This window comes from Melanotaenia boesemani, chromosome 12 (assembly GCF_017639745.1).
Source record: "Melanotaenia boesemani isolate fMelBoe1 chromosome 12, fMelBoe1.pri, whole genome shotgun sequence".
Classification (NCBI taxonomy): Eukaryota; Metazoa; Chordata; class Actinopteri; order Atheriniformes; family Melanotaeniidae; genus Melanotaenia; species Melanotaenia boesemani.
This window is the reverse complement of record NC_055693.1, coordinates 27,153,769-27,168,571: the sequence shown is the minus strand read 5'-3', so window position 1 is coordinate 27,168,571 and position 14,803 is coordinate 27,153,769. Positions and strand designations below refer to the sequence as shown.

General features: G+C 41.0%; 1 protein-coding gene and 1 pseudogene across 1 annotated transcript; both read right to left on the bottom strand.

Moving 5' to 3' along the window:
• Window positions 1–93: 93 nt before the first annotated feature.
• Window positions 94–5,900, bottom strand: LOC121649939 (annotated as a pseudogene).
• Window positions 5,792–12,833, bottom strand: LOC121649940 (cyclin-T2-like). Its single transcript, XM_042001079.1, has 7 exons — window positions 12,594–12,833; window positions 11,899–11,980; window positions 11,653–11,781; window positions 11,279–11,339; window positions 10,669–10,731; window positions 9,035–9,475; window positions 5,792–5,928 (listed from the first exon to the last, which is right to left on the bottom strand). Exons 1-6 carry the CDS (start codon window positions 12,749–12,751, stop codon window positions 9,396–9,398), a joined length of 573 nt encoding a protein of 190 aa, XP_041857013.1. The 5' UTR covers window positions 12,752–12,833; the 3' UTR covers window positions 5,792–5,928; window positions 9,035–9,395.
• Between the last annotated feature and the right edge of the window lie 1,970 nt (window positions 12,834–14,803).

Here is a 14,803-nt window from a genome sequence, read left to right as displayed (position 1 = left end):
AGTATCATATAGTGGGTCTTTGCTGCAGGTTTAGAACATGGATAAACTTCGCAGTTCATGTAATAAAATGACAACCAGACTTTAGGGTCAGGATAGTGTCAATTCTTTTGTTTATTCATAACGTTGAAATGAAAATGGGAAAAGACTGTAAGGAGTGGGCTTATGCTCATCTGTCTACAATTATCATTGTTCTGTGTCCAACTTTAAATGAATAATCAGGTTACAAACAGTCCAGCATCAGGCTCTTTATGCATTTTGCACACTAAAATAAACATGCAACCCAGTACAGAACAGAGGACTGGGTCATTCCTGAACTTTAGAATGATTTATAATAAGTCATAGTAATGTCATGTCCAAACAGGAGCATGGGGATTGAGGGCTTGCATGAACCAAATTGCTCTGAAAGCATTTGTAAAAGGTGGAAGATTTTTTTTCTCTTAACAAATAGTTAATGATCCAATGAATAACATTTAAATGTGTCCACTTTATAGGCTGACATATACATGGCTACAGCTTGATGCACTGTGAGGTCTAATGAACATCAAAGGGGTTATGTAAACTTATCCTTGCCTTTTTAATTTCGTCTTTGTAGAGGCACAACCTTTGGCATTCAGCTTAAGGTCTACATGTTTTTTGGTACGAACTGCATCCCTCTGATCGCTGTTATAAGTGGGTGTCGCGTGTGTCAGCTGGTGTGGGCAAATCACGTTACTTCCTGTGGCGGCTGTAAGAAGCACAAACTACTGGAATGCTGCAATCATTCATGCGATGCTGCCAAATCCACTCAAGAACAAAATAAAACTCTTATAGGTATCAGTTATCTATTACATACAAGCAGCTCCAAACCTGAGTAGTCCCGGTATAGCTTTTTTTTTTTAAACATACAAAAATGTATGTACATTTATCTCCATAGTCTGTAAACAGCAAGAAGCGCTCTCCTCCTAAATCCCTTTGATGATTGAAACATGCAAATCAAATGCACAGTATTGACATAGAAAAAGAAACCAAGAAAAGAAATTGGGAGATGAGACTTTACACTTAAAAAAGAAATGCGCATCCCTCAGTATTAAATGGAATGCCAGCAAACAAACATAAAATCATCTCCAGCTGGCCACTAACTTCTGCCATACAACCACAGAGAAGTGATTCACTTAAATTAAAAAAGGAAGAAAAAAGAAAGAAAGTGCACCTTCCATGCTTTTAACGAACTTCTAATACTTGTTTTCCCATATGGAGATCGGACATAAGGAAGGGACTTTAACCCTTGATTTAAACACAACCACACACACACACAATCCTTACCTATCTCACACGCATTCACATTTCACTTTCCTAGACCCATATGAACGGGGGAAGAAAAAAAGAGAACCTAGCAGCATTTAATACTAACAAAGACGAGACTGAGTATCACAGCCCACGTGTGTGACAGTCAGGAAGCATAATTATTCATCTTTCTTGTCTGAGAAACTGAGAAGTCCATCAATACTTTTATTTTCTTTCCTTTTCTTTTTGTAGACAAGTTTTTCTGCCTTTCAGTAAAGGGTTTATCATCACATAGAGTTATTTTTCTAGGGCACTTGACAAAGAGGTGAGCATAGTCTTCAAAGTCAGAGCTGTGGGTAGTTTTTTGCCATTTCCATGTGCTGGCCATGGCTGCAGAGTGGCGGACTCAGTGTCTCTGCTCTCCAACTTCATGTGGCGATTCATTAGGAGGACGGAACTGCTGAGAGGTCCGAAGCCCACCTGGGGGTGACAGGAAGGGAGGAGGAGAAACAAGAATAAGGAGGAGGAGGAGGGTGGGGAGGGAGGTTAGCCACAGAGCTGCAAGCCAGATGAGACACACTGCAGTACAGGAGAGGAGCAAGGAGGAAAAGAGGGGGAAGACAAGGATGAAGTACCTGCAGCACCAGTGCCACCCTTGGAGATTTTGCTCATTTTGGAGCAAGAACTGGAGGAGGCGGATGAAGGGTGGTGGTTGTGGCTGGCCTCAGGGTACACTCTCTTGCGTGATGAAGATGAAGTCATAGAGGTGGATGCAGGATGAACGAGTGTTGTTCCTTCCATGGCAACCAGTCCTGGTGGTCCCCGCAGAAGGCCTAGCCCTCCCCCTGGGACCTCTGTGCCTCCTCGCCCATTGCCACTGTGTAGATAAGGATGACTGTGCTTATGGGAACGGTGAAGGTCTGCTCCACGGTGAAGTTTCTCCTTGCTCACCAGTGGACTGGAATGTTTACTCTTGTTGTTGGCAGCCATTCCTTCATCCGATGAGCTGTGGCGCTCTGATGATGAAACTTTTATCTTCATCTTGAGCTCATCTTTGCTCGGTTGTCCGCTTCTCTCGAGCAGTGAACTGCTGCTGGACCCAGGAACCGCCAGACGAAGTTTAAGTGAGCTTTTGTCCCGCTTGTCACCATGGTGACGTCTCTCTTGGCCTGAAGTTAAGGAAGAAGGGCCTTTCATTTTCATTGGGGAGGCGGAGGTGCTGCCACCACCGCTGTGGGAGGTTTGGTGGGGCTGTGCATGTTTTCTATGATCTACTTGGCTAATAGTGGATGGTGCATAGCTAGAAGAGGCTGTCAAATCCCCCCGGATGTCGCAGTCCAATACTACTCCATGGTGTTCCTGTCTACGTTTCTGCACAGTGACAGCCAGCTCTGCAGAATGTTTCTCTCTATATTTATCTAGAGACAGCTTCTGAGCTGGTGAAGGTTGTGGAGGAGGATGACCTGGTGGAAGGTAAGCAGAGTGAGGTGGTGGTGGATGCTTCACCGTTCCACTTCCGCCAGCTCCTTTATGTTCTTGTTTGACAAGGCTGAGATCTACTGTTTTTTCAGTCCTGTAAGTTGGGGGATGCTGAAGCAAAGATGAAGCAGAGGTCTGCAAAGACAGTGTTGATTCTTGGAGGGGGATGCTGACAGGCTCCTGCTTAATACAGGCGGAAGGGAACTGTTCCTGGCTCTGGCTGCCTTGGGACCAATCACTCTGGGTAGCTGGATTGAATGTGGCTGCCATGGTGTCCAGAGACAGGGTTCCTCCTCTGGACTGGCCAGGCAGAGACATAGTGAAAGCAGCGCCTGCCTTGGAAAAACTTGGGTTGGATGATGAAACTCCAGGGAGTGTCACTTCATGATCACCTTGATCATTGAGCATCGAAGACCCAGCAAATGAGTTGTCCATCAACTGGGTGTTTTCAGTCTTGGGCTTTTTAGCAGCTTGTGTGGCCTAGAGGGCAGAAAGATGTGTGAGGCTATGATTAATTTTTTATTTCAATTAGATGTCAGTTTTTTTTAAAGGGAGCTCACTCAAGCATGAAGTAGTACAACTTAAAAAAATATTGAATGGTGTGCAATGACTTGGTACAATTACAGGTACATACACCAACAGGATTAAGCTGAGAAAAGCCAGCTGTATATAGCTCAGGTGAACTCTTACTGAATGGGTAAATGTTTGTATTCTTTATGGTTTTTACCCAAGCACAAGTTGTTATTCTTTAAGTGTTCTCACTACTTTTTTCTTTTGTTCTGAAAGACCCCACAAAATTGGAGGGCTTCTTTAACCTGCCATAAAAAAACAACTTTATATCCAGTAGATCCATTTAAAAAAAGACATATATCCTTAACAAGATTAGTTTTTTGTGTTGAAAAATGCACATCATTCTTAATAAGATTTTAAAGTGATAAAAACCAAATGTGTACAGCGCTGTTTCTGGTCTGCCTGTCTGCTTAACAGAATAAACCATTTCCAAAGACAAAAAATAAAATTAAAAGATGGAATAACCATAACAACCACAGACTCATTAGACCCCTCGTTTTTAATTAAATATTATATATTTTCTTCTATCCCAGTGTGCCCTGGGACTTAAATAGTAACAGACACGCTGTGCTTTGATCAAAACAGGAGTACTAAGTAGGATGTTCTGCTGAAAGTGGGATTAAAAGCCCAAAATGACTTAAAGAAAAATATCTTCATTGGCAAGTAAAGTTTTTATAGAGATCCACCTGACATTGGCAGGAAGTTACTAGAATCACTACAATGAAAATAATTAAAGATAGTCAAGAACTGAAAGAAAGTTCAAGGACTCGGAACAGTATGAACAGTAGAGGAATCAGCATCCTTCAAAATTTCTGCAGAAAATTCATAGTTGTCATTAGGGCTGGCCAATATATACAGATATACTCGATGTATTCCGAGTTTTTTACTTGCAATATATAAAATATCACGAACACTGAGTACAAACTGACACACAGTTTTTAAAGCGTCTACGTGATTTTCTTAGTTTATCTTCTCTTACTCATAGCAGACAGACAAATCACTTCCCTTGCCCATCCAGAAAACTTTCTTGGACAAGTTCACGTTGTTTCAGAGGAGACAGAAAAGAAGCATGAAGTATGCCGCTGGCTAGCTAGCTAGTATATGATCGTTAAAGAGAAGCTGAATGCAATATGTTTATTTTAAGCAGTAATGCGCCTCAGAAATGATGGCTATGATGAGGAGACTGATTGTTCAGCTGTGCGTGTTTCCCAATGGACATTAAGTTCTTATTACACCGGCGCAGGAAACTCCTCCAGCTGCTTCTCCTCTTTCAGCCGTTATTATTAAATAAGAGCTGATCTTAAACCAGATATTTCTGTCTTGTTTTCAGGGGTTAGAGGAAAACATTATCCTAAGCCTAAACTTTACAAACAGGGGTTTAATTACACAAACAATACATAAATAAATGGGCCTTCTGAAAAAGAAAAAAAAAAGGCTTCTAAGTGAACAATTGGTCCTCCAGGGAGAAGCTGTAGGGGCGGGGGCTGCCTGCTGCAGTGCCTATTTAAAAAGGCAGCTGGTTTGTTCCTTGAACCAGCACTAGATCATTTTAGAATCGATTAGTATCAGACGAGATTTTTTGACAGTACTAGATGACGGCATGTCATTTCAGACCGAGCTTACAATTCTCCTCCGCCCCAATGTGCAAAGACTGGTCCACCAGCGGAAAGGCAGAGAGCATGTATCCGAAAATATGTGGGCTAAACAACATTTAATAACTAGACTCCACAAGCTTACCCGCCACCCCCCCCAAAAAAACGCTGAACCTCTGATTGGTTAGTAATGCATCGGAGAGCTAAACAGTGTTCCTCTCACACCAATGATAGATTAGCTCCATGTGACAACATTAGCACAAACATTGTTATTAACAATAAAAGATAAATTTCATGGCACTTACTTAATCCTAGTGTTGTCTTTTTATGCATGATATGGTTGAATTCAATATTTACAGTCTTTTAGAGGAGACTTTAAAACATCCGGATGTTCATCTTGTATCAGAATAAAGCCCAAAAATATCAGGATATTAGTTTAAGGGCATATCGCCCAGCCCTAGTTGTCATTTACTTCAAGCATTTCAGCTGTTTACATAATAAACAGCATTAGGAAAACATCTGAGTTGATTTAAAAAAAAAAAAAAAAGAGTAGCGCGTCTCCTACCCTCCAGTTGCGAATCCTCTTTAACCGACTAGGAGTCTTCTCCAGAATCTGCAAAAACTCATGGGTCAGCTCTGCAAATTTAAAGTAGAAATGCTGTTAACCATCTCTGCTTCAAAAACCACACAAAACAGCAACATTTGACTCATTCACACACGTATACAGTCTACAAACGTATCCTTGATAAATATGGCAAAGCATTAAAAAGTTTAGAAGACTACATTATGTGCAAAATGTTCAGAGCAAGTAAATGTACAAAGCACAATACACCACATGGCAAAATACAACAGAATCTCACCATCAAGAAGCTCCAGAGTCACAGAGTTGTCCACGTACTCCCACCAGTGTTTACCGTCAGTAGAAACTGGGATCTCCCAATTGGACCACTTACAGGCCAAATGTATGCACACACAGGCAATCACTGTGGGCTTGTACTGGAGGCAGAAGGTAGTGAGGTGTAGACTGCAGAGTGTGAGGAAATCCAGTCAAGGGAAGTCAAGATCCATCCCACATGTGCAGAAAAAAGAAGAAAAAAAAACACACACACACAAGAGGGAGCAGAAAGTTTAATCATGCTGCTGACATGTAAAAGTTTTGCATAACTGATAGAGATTTGATTATGTTAATACAATGAAATAGTTTAATAATGTTCCTGCTATGTCTTCTAACTCAGATTACATTTATGGTAAAGAAAAAAAAAAAAAAATAACACACAAAAAAAAATATCTGGTTTGACTGCTGAGACCTAAAAAGTGAGGGAAGCAGTGAGGGGGCTGTGTGTGAGAGCTAGATGAGTTCACCCCATTGTAAATCACAGAGCGTGAGGCCAGCCATGTGACTGTTACATCACTGTTATCTGACAAAGGGCCACTCCAACAACAACCTCTGTGCAGGTCTCCCTTTCTGGCCATGTTGCATTTTGTTCTGACGGATTTAGAAAAAATACCAAATCTGGGTGTGGATGTTGCCAGTGTTGAGTTTACTTAGGTGCATTATAGACTTGTAAAGTGGTGCTATGTCATAGTTATATAACTCAGGTAAAAACCAAGTTTAATGGGTAACACTGCTCAACAAAGAATGAAACTGAGGGTCAAGAGTTGGTTCACAAACAACTAGTGCAGGATATAGAGAGACAGCAATGGCTGCCACCAAAGTGCTGACAGTCAAGATACATACATACAACTTTTACTCAAAGTAAGGAAAAAACTTCAACATTAGTAAACTTTACTTTTCATAAAACAAAGATCAACTGATATATTAACTTTAAATAGGCACTAAGATTTTATTCTTAAGCATAATTTTTTTATCTAGATCATCTTTAGGCCACAGATATACATGACCTGAATTTCACTGTTTCCACTTATAGTGTCCAGAACTTTGTGTTTAAGGAACTTCTTATAGAAACTTAAAATTAAGTTGACTACATCTCCTGCTCCTGTTTCTGGAATACTATTATTTACAACTATGTGTACTACTTAAAGACATTTTCCAGGGGAAAGACCTACTAACAGTTTGTGCAAACAGTTTGTGAAAAAGTATGTAACCCATAACTTAAAACTGCATTATTAAAACATATTTGGTAAAGTTGGCTGGTTATTTTATACAGAGATGAGCACAAAGTCTGGAATCTGGAAGTCTGGTTATGGCGCCTTGTTACGAAGTTGGCAGATTTGCTCTGAGATTTCAAAATTAATTTCAGAATCATATAAATGGCAAAAAAAAAAAAAAATCAGCCAGATTGACAATTTAAATCTATGTCTGTATCGATTTCACCACATGAAACTGTCATATGGTACAACTTCACTATTTATAAACGCCTGGCACCATTCAGGCAGCATCCAGACAATGTCAAATAACACAAAATGTTGAGGACTGCAAATGACAGATTTTAATTAGCATCTACAACAAACCCTTTAAGGACCAAGTTCTTCAACTAAAAAAATATTTTTTTTTGCTTCACAACTGAAAACCACCAAACACACTGATCTGCAGACATGATTCGCAATGGCCTAGGTATAAATATATTTTAGAATTACCTATAGCAGGGGGTACAGTTGTGCCATGCCAATAACAGATAGCACTGTAAGCGCCTTTCATTAGTAAGAGTAAAGCCAAGAAATGTTTTTAGTTGTGATATTTACAAGTGATTTTGTGTGATAAATGTTTTCAGAGCTGTGTTTATATGGCACCAGACACCTGTAACATGGGACACTTCCTTCATCCTAAGCATCTACTCTGACACACAAGCTCACAAACCCCCTAAAACGATGAGACTTCCTTTGATGCAGCAATATGAGAGAACTATGAAGAAGCCACCTATTAAAACGAGTAGCTGTAACAGTGGAAAATGTTTGGTACGCTTGGGCACAGACTTAACAGCAATAAATCTTTAACATTATTGGCTTTAACACTCAACGGCCAGTCATTCAGACCTGGATAACCTTTGTGGTCACATTCCTCATGGATGGTGATAGAGCCACAATGACTCTGTGATATTTGTTATTCACAAAAGATCAGACAGTACATTAAACCAGGTACTGTGTAATATTAAAATGACCATAAAGTCATAGTTTTCATAGTGTCACCACTGCCATAACACCACCGACAACTTGCCAAGAGCCATTTATATAAAACATGCTGAATTAGCTGAAAATTGAACTTTTCTACACATCTAAAGTGACTAATTGCACTACAGTGACACATGGTTATCTTAAGCTTATATCACAAAAGAAGAAGACAGCCAAGTAGAATCAATGTAAAATGATCATAAACTAACAGTATTGCATCAATAGAAAATATTTTGGCATCGCCCAACCCTAGTTCAAACTTTGACTGGTATCAACTTCCCAAGCACAATGTGTTAACAGTGGATGGAAACAAAATACTGATTAGAACAGAAGTTGCAACTCAAATATTTTGTAGACATTTTACTCTTGTTCACCTGGCTCAGATACAGCAGGGTAAAAAAAATAAAACATAAACAAAAGAGCTAATGTATCTGGTTACATGTAAAGTTGCTGTGTTTGAATGGTGGAGCTGCACTTTTACTAGAGAACACAAACGGATTCCTTTGAACACTTTGTCATATTTAAAGAGTTGCCTCAAACATTTGTCTCTCCCTTAATGTGGCCAAAAATAACTCCTGCTAGGTGTTGCAGAAAAGCACCAGGACTTCTTCCAAATAGGACACTGGTATGTTTATTAGCAAATAAACTGAAAAGAGCTCATGATTGATACCGGAGAATTCCAATTGAAACATGAATTAAACTAAAATTAATTTTACAAAGTGTAAGTTAGAAGCTCTAAAAGTTCTGAGAACCAAACATAAAACTAATCTGTCTTGGCTTGGCTAAAGTGGACCAACCCCTGCTAAAGGTAAAACCCTTTTATTCTGCAGGTCCTTAATGGGTTAAAACTGAGCTTTTCTTGAGCTTCTAGGAGCTAAACATATGACAAAATATTGTTGAGCTAGGGAAGGAAAGCAAATATTACAAAAGCTGAAAATTATTTGCAGAAAGAAAATCAAAATAATATGAAAAAGCTTTAAAAATTCATCTGCAGTACTTACCGGAGGAACCTCTACGAGAAATGTTTACATCTGTGAAATCTTTAGCTGCTACTCAGGCTACCAGAGTGTCTTTCTTTTAGAATTATGCACTTTTTCGCAACCGAACAAACACGTGGGTTTCAAGCGCACCACTACACTTCACATCTTGCATTCAACCCATCTGTGCCAACACGTGGTCCCTTGTACAATACACCGCACTGCGACTGGGGCCGGTAACGCCACGAGCCACCATATCCCGCTGCCTCTGACAAAGGGAGGGGAGCTGAGGGGAGGAGGCAAGCGTCCCAACAACCACCAGCGCAAGTAGGGCCCGTTGGACACTGAGAGGGTACCCTGCATTACAGGAAGCTATGGTGTGCAGTCAAAGTGCAACAAAGGAGGGGCAGGATAACAACCTGTTGGTAGCCATGAAATAGGAAGTCTGTGCCAGATCCTTGCTTGCTGTAAGAGAGAAAAAAAGGGAAAAAGGAAAAGGAAAAAAAGAAAATAGTAAAATCTCTGCAAAGCAAAATATTTTCACTAAACATTTACCATTCTTTAACTGACTTTACTGCACTGATTAGGCCAAGACCAAGACTAAAGATGGGGCTCTAAGCTAACTTAAATTTACCAGAAAACTAAAAGGCTACACTAAAGGCTATATAATATTTAAATCACAAATACATGATAAATCTGTAGCCAAAATATTTTTGACTGTAAGAATGTGGAGTATTGTTCTGGTAATAAAATAACAGTTAAAATAATAAAACTTAATTAAAGACAAATTGTGGAAAATGGAAAAAATTAAGATTACAAATGCAATTTTGTCCATTTAGGTTTTATTTTAACCTCTATATTTGCTATAAAAAGGATCTAACATTTGGTACTCCTTCTACTTATTTTAATTAAACAGACATTAGACGTTTATTTTATTTGCATGTCATGTGGACCAAAAGTTATAGTTGTGGTACGTTGTATGATTACAATGCCATTTGTTGGCAATGTTAGCTTTAGAATAAGATCGAGGCTGTAATGATTACAAATTCCTTCATAGTAAATCAGTGGCAGCTAAGGCCAGTTCATCTGACAAGAGATTTTATATCAACATCAGCTAAGCCAAGCTGACAACCGTCTGATATTGTCAGGGTTAAAAACTAAGGAAATTTAAATCAAAATGCTAAATTGCTCATTTGGCCATGCCAAACACAACCAAGATTACTAAGCCGTAATGGGGAAATCTTCAAAAACAAACAATTCAGTCATGGTCTTGGCCCAATTAGCATTGGCAAATGTTGTAATTTATGTTACTATATATATATATATATATATATATATATATATATATATATATATATATATATATATATATATACACACACACACACACTACCATTCAAAAGTTTGGGGTCACTTTGCCATGGGATTCAATAGGGAAGTGACCCCAAACTTTTGAACGGTAGTGTGTGTGTGTGTATGTATATATATATATATATATATATATATATATAAACAACACTCAGTAGGAGGTCAAAAGGACAAGGCATTTGTGGCCAGGTAACCATTACATCAGCAAGGTTTTCACCCCCTTCCCACCCACATCTGAGGTGGGACAAACAAGAGCAGAGGGCACAAAGAGCAAAGAAGGAAGCCTCTACCTCGCACTAGCTGGGAACATTTCACCACATCAGTGTGTGGGTGATCAATAGTAATTTCAAAGCCTGGAACAAAATACATAACAGGTGAGTTCAACACAGACACAGTTGGGAGGTGACATGTCATTTTGTGAGTAATCAAATGGGGGTAACCCTATTGTACTTGAAGAAGAGGAAGAAGAAAAAAAAAAAAAGAAAAAAAAAAGAAAACAACGCATCTTATTAATTTACATTTTGTATATTCATTTCAGCCGACTCAACAACTTTTACATCAGAAGATGAAAATGTTTCAAAATCAAATGTGGCCGATTAGTTTCCAAAAAGTTTTTAGCCTTGTAACAAGCCTTATGAGTACTATACTGCGTGACTAATGTCAGCTTTTAAAGAATGACATGTCACCTTTACATGACTCATTTTAAAATATGACAAGACTGACAAAGTAGCCATAGATGATTTAAAACATTTCTCATATTAGGTTGTGATAAATAGATTCAACAACAACCTATGAAACTAAGCCCTAACTAATAACCATTAACCAATTATTATTATTGTTAATCATCATCATTATTAACAAAGTTTTTTCAAGTCATCCACTCCAGTTGCCACTACTTACCCAGGTTCTGCAGAACTATGGATTCAAGTATCACCAGCTCTTGAGCTTGCTGGAGGTATGCCTGAAGTTTGATAGACAGTCATTACAACACAATTGTAATGAGTCTATTAATCTATATCCCTAACAACTGATTTAAAATGGCCAAAACTCCAAACAGAGAGGCTCATTAATGCCAGCTTTAGTAAGTGCAGGTGTTTGGTACACACCGACTGCAAGCCAGGCAGGGAAATAAAAGTCCCTTGAACAAGGCAGCACAATGTGGCACAGCCAGTTATACATAGGAACCATGACCACTGAGACAACTGGATAGATAGAGGAGGAAAAAACAAAACAAAAAACACAACTTCACACTATGCATGGGTACCCGCACTTACATTACTTTTTGTGTCTAGAGGAGCCTCTTGTGGGTTTAGACAAGCATGTGCAACTTTGATCACATGCTCCAGTTTCCGGGGTTGCTCTTCCACTTTTGCAGCCAAAAACAAGGTGGCTGGAGATATTGTCTGCATAAAAGCACCAATATGTGAATTACCCAGCCGACACTGCGAGGCATATACAAAAAAATAAATAACTAAAAGATGTTGAAAATCAATAGCATAACATTTTTTCAGAATACTTACATTCCTATGGAATTTGGTGAAAGAATGGTGCATATAAAATCTATGCATGTAAACAATTGCTGTATTTATTGTTAATTGAGAGCTGAAGGGATGGTCAAGGGAAATAGTTATTTTGTCTGAAGCTAGTGCATTACCCAACAGAAGAAAAAATAAAATTTATGTAAGTGGTAATCTATTACATAATGCCAAGACACGTGCCACTGAGCGCTGAACAGCATTAAGATAGTGAAAGAGGGCCTGAGTAAAGAAAAGTTAACAGCTGAGCCAACGGCACCAAGCTACGTGCCTTGCGTATGCACCATGTACATGTAATGACTGGTTTTACTACGTTTAAATGAGGTCAAACTACACGCAAACATTTCAACAGAGTATTACGTAATAAATTATACTGTTTTTGAAGATCAGTGCAACATAACCAGCAAACCAGGGTAATGGCCTTTCACAAGCTAACAGTTAGTTAGCATGCTATGCCCGCGCATCGTTACGACAAATCTATGACACTGAGATTCCAGCTCCAGATTTGTTAACATAACCGAATGTTAACCACTACAAAAATCAAATGTTCAGATAAAAAAACAACCCTGTCTTGCTCCCTAAGCTCGTTTATTTGTTTAGAATTAGCTAACAGGCTAAATGTTAGCTAGCGCCGGTTCTGCCTACAACCCGCTCGAGATAAGCTTGTTTACAAAGGATACACGTTGAGTCTCTGACCCATATCTTGGATCAGATTTGCCGCTTGTTGTCGGTAGGACAGTTCCCGGTCTGGTTCTACTCCACATCGGCGGGACGGCGTGTTTTCCAGTTGCTCCCGGGTGTAATACCATTTCGACGAAGACCCCCGGCACGCCGCCATTACTCTGTAATGTTCACCTCGGCATCACAAAGCGGATGTGATGCAAAGTCGCACAGGAAACTGACACTTCTTCGACGGTGCGTCAAATAGACCATTCTTAGTGACGTCGTATAGTTCGTTTACGTCTCCACGTTGCGTGGCAAAAAAGCTAGATGGGATCCCGTCTTATAAACCTTTATAGATTATCCTTTTGCCTTCTTTTCCCAGGATTGCAGACAAACACAAAGATGGACGGGACATAGGCTGGGGACAACAGGTTGTCTCTACGGAAGGACAAAATTAGCTTCAATTACATGTTCGTTAACAACGTCAAGTGTCTGGTCTCGGGGCGCAATAACGTTAAATCACTGCAATTTGCTGCATTTTAATAATGCATTGTCTTTCCTTTTATATATATATATATATATATATATATATATATATATATATATATATATATATATATTAATATTGTAGCGGTTCCATAGTGGTCCCGCTAATGTTAAGAGTTGTGTTAAGAGTAGTGTTATTTCCCCCTGGTTCTAGCTAATGTTATGGGTGTTAGAATGTTTGAGGGGCGGGGAAAAGGAGGGGGAGTAGTTTTTCTTTTTTTCTCGCTACCTAGACAAGCTACCTAGACAAGCAGAGAGAGACTATGGCGACACGGCGCGACTGGCCCGGCACTCATCTGGAGATCAAGGAGGAGGAGCTGGGCAGTGATTATGATGGCGGCTCTGAGCGTGAGTGGGATATGGACCGTACTGCGGAGCACAAAGCTCGGCTGAGACAGACGGCGAGGAGGCTAGCTGCAGAAGCCGGGTTCAGCTCGTCGAGCGCCGGGAAACACGCGGGCATCGCTGGAAGTGGCTCGAGATTGGCCGAGATTCACGCGGCGCAGGATGTAAACAAAGATGGCGGTGCCCATGGCACACAGATCCCAGTGAAAACGCCCAAGTACAACGGCAAAGCGGATTGGGAAGCTTTCCATGCTCAATTTGAACTGTTGGCTCGAGCGGCCGGATGGTCAGATGGCTTTAAAGCACTCCAACTGGCCCTGTGTCTTACAGATGAGGCATTGACATGCTTGCTACTGCTTAGCCCGGCTGAGCGTGATGACTATGGAGCCTTAGTTGGGGCTCTCCAACGTCGTTTTGGACAATGCAGCCAACCGAGTGTCCTGCGCTCTGAGTTGTCGAGCAGACAGAGGCGGGTCGGAGAACCGCTCCGCGTGTTGGCTAACGACATTGAAACCCTGACCAGGCGAGCGTACGCCCACATGCCAGCAGAGGTGCAGAGTGAGCTGGCCCGAGACCAATTCATCCGAGCCATAACTCCTAGAGAGCTGCGCATACAGACACAACTGGCTCACCCTCATACGCTGAATGATGCACTGGAGCTGGCCGTGGAACGTGAGGTGGTAGGAGCTGGAAACACAGTCAGCACTCACGTGGATGACGGCCCTGTTGTGAGGGCTGTGACACAGGAACACATGGGCCACGATAGGCCTGCATGGGCTGCAGAATTAACCGAACTGATTCGTGCTGTTTCACTGCAGCCTTCGCGCGGCAACACACGTCCTCGGCGAGGCCCCCCAGTGTGCTGGGCGTGTGGGCAGGTTGGCCATATTAGCGTTCGGTGCCCCGAGCGTGCTAACATGCAGGGAAACGCCCCGGGGTCTGTGTAAATGGAACAACGCAGGCCCCTGCTCCAGTGTCCCACACTGCAGCAGTTTCAGTAGACGGGGTTCAGCCTTGCAATAAGAGACTCAGTGCCCCGCTTTCATCAGAGACGGAGACAATGAGAGTAGTTGGTTGGACTCATGTGGAAGATTTCTGTCATGTGCCTATCACCCTGGAGGGGGCTTCCTGCACCGCACTTGTTGACACTGGCTCCACCGCCACCCTGATGAGGCCGGATGTAGTCCCGGCAGGGACTCAGTTGGAACCGACTGAGGTAAAACTACGAACTGTGACTGGGGAGTTAGCCCCTATGCTTGGTAGGGGAGAGGTGACCATTGGGGGGGGGGGTTGTTGATAAACTTCAAAGTGTGGGTTGCAGCAGTGCAGGACCCCA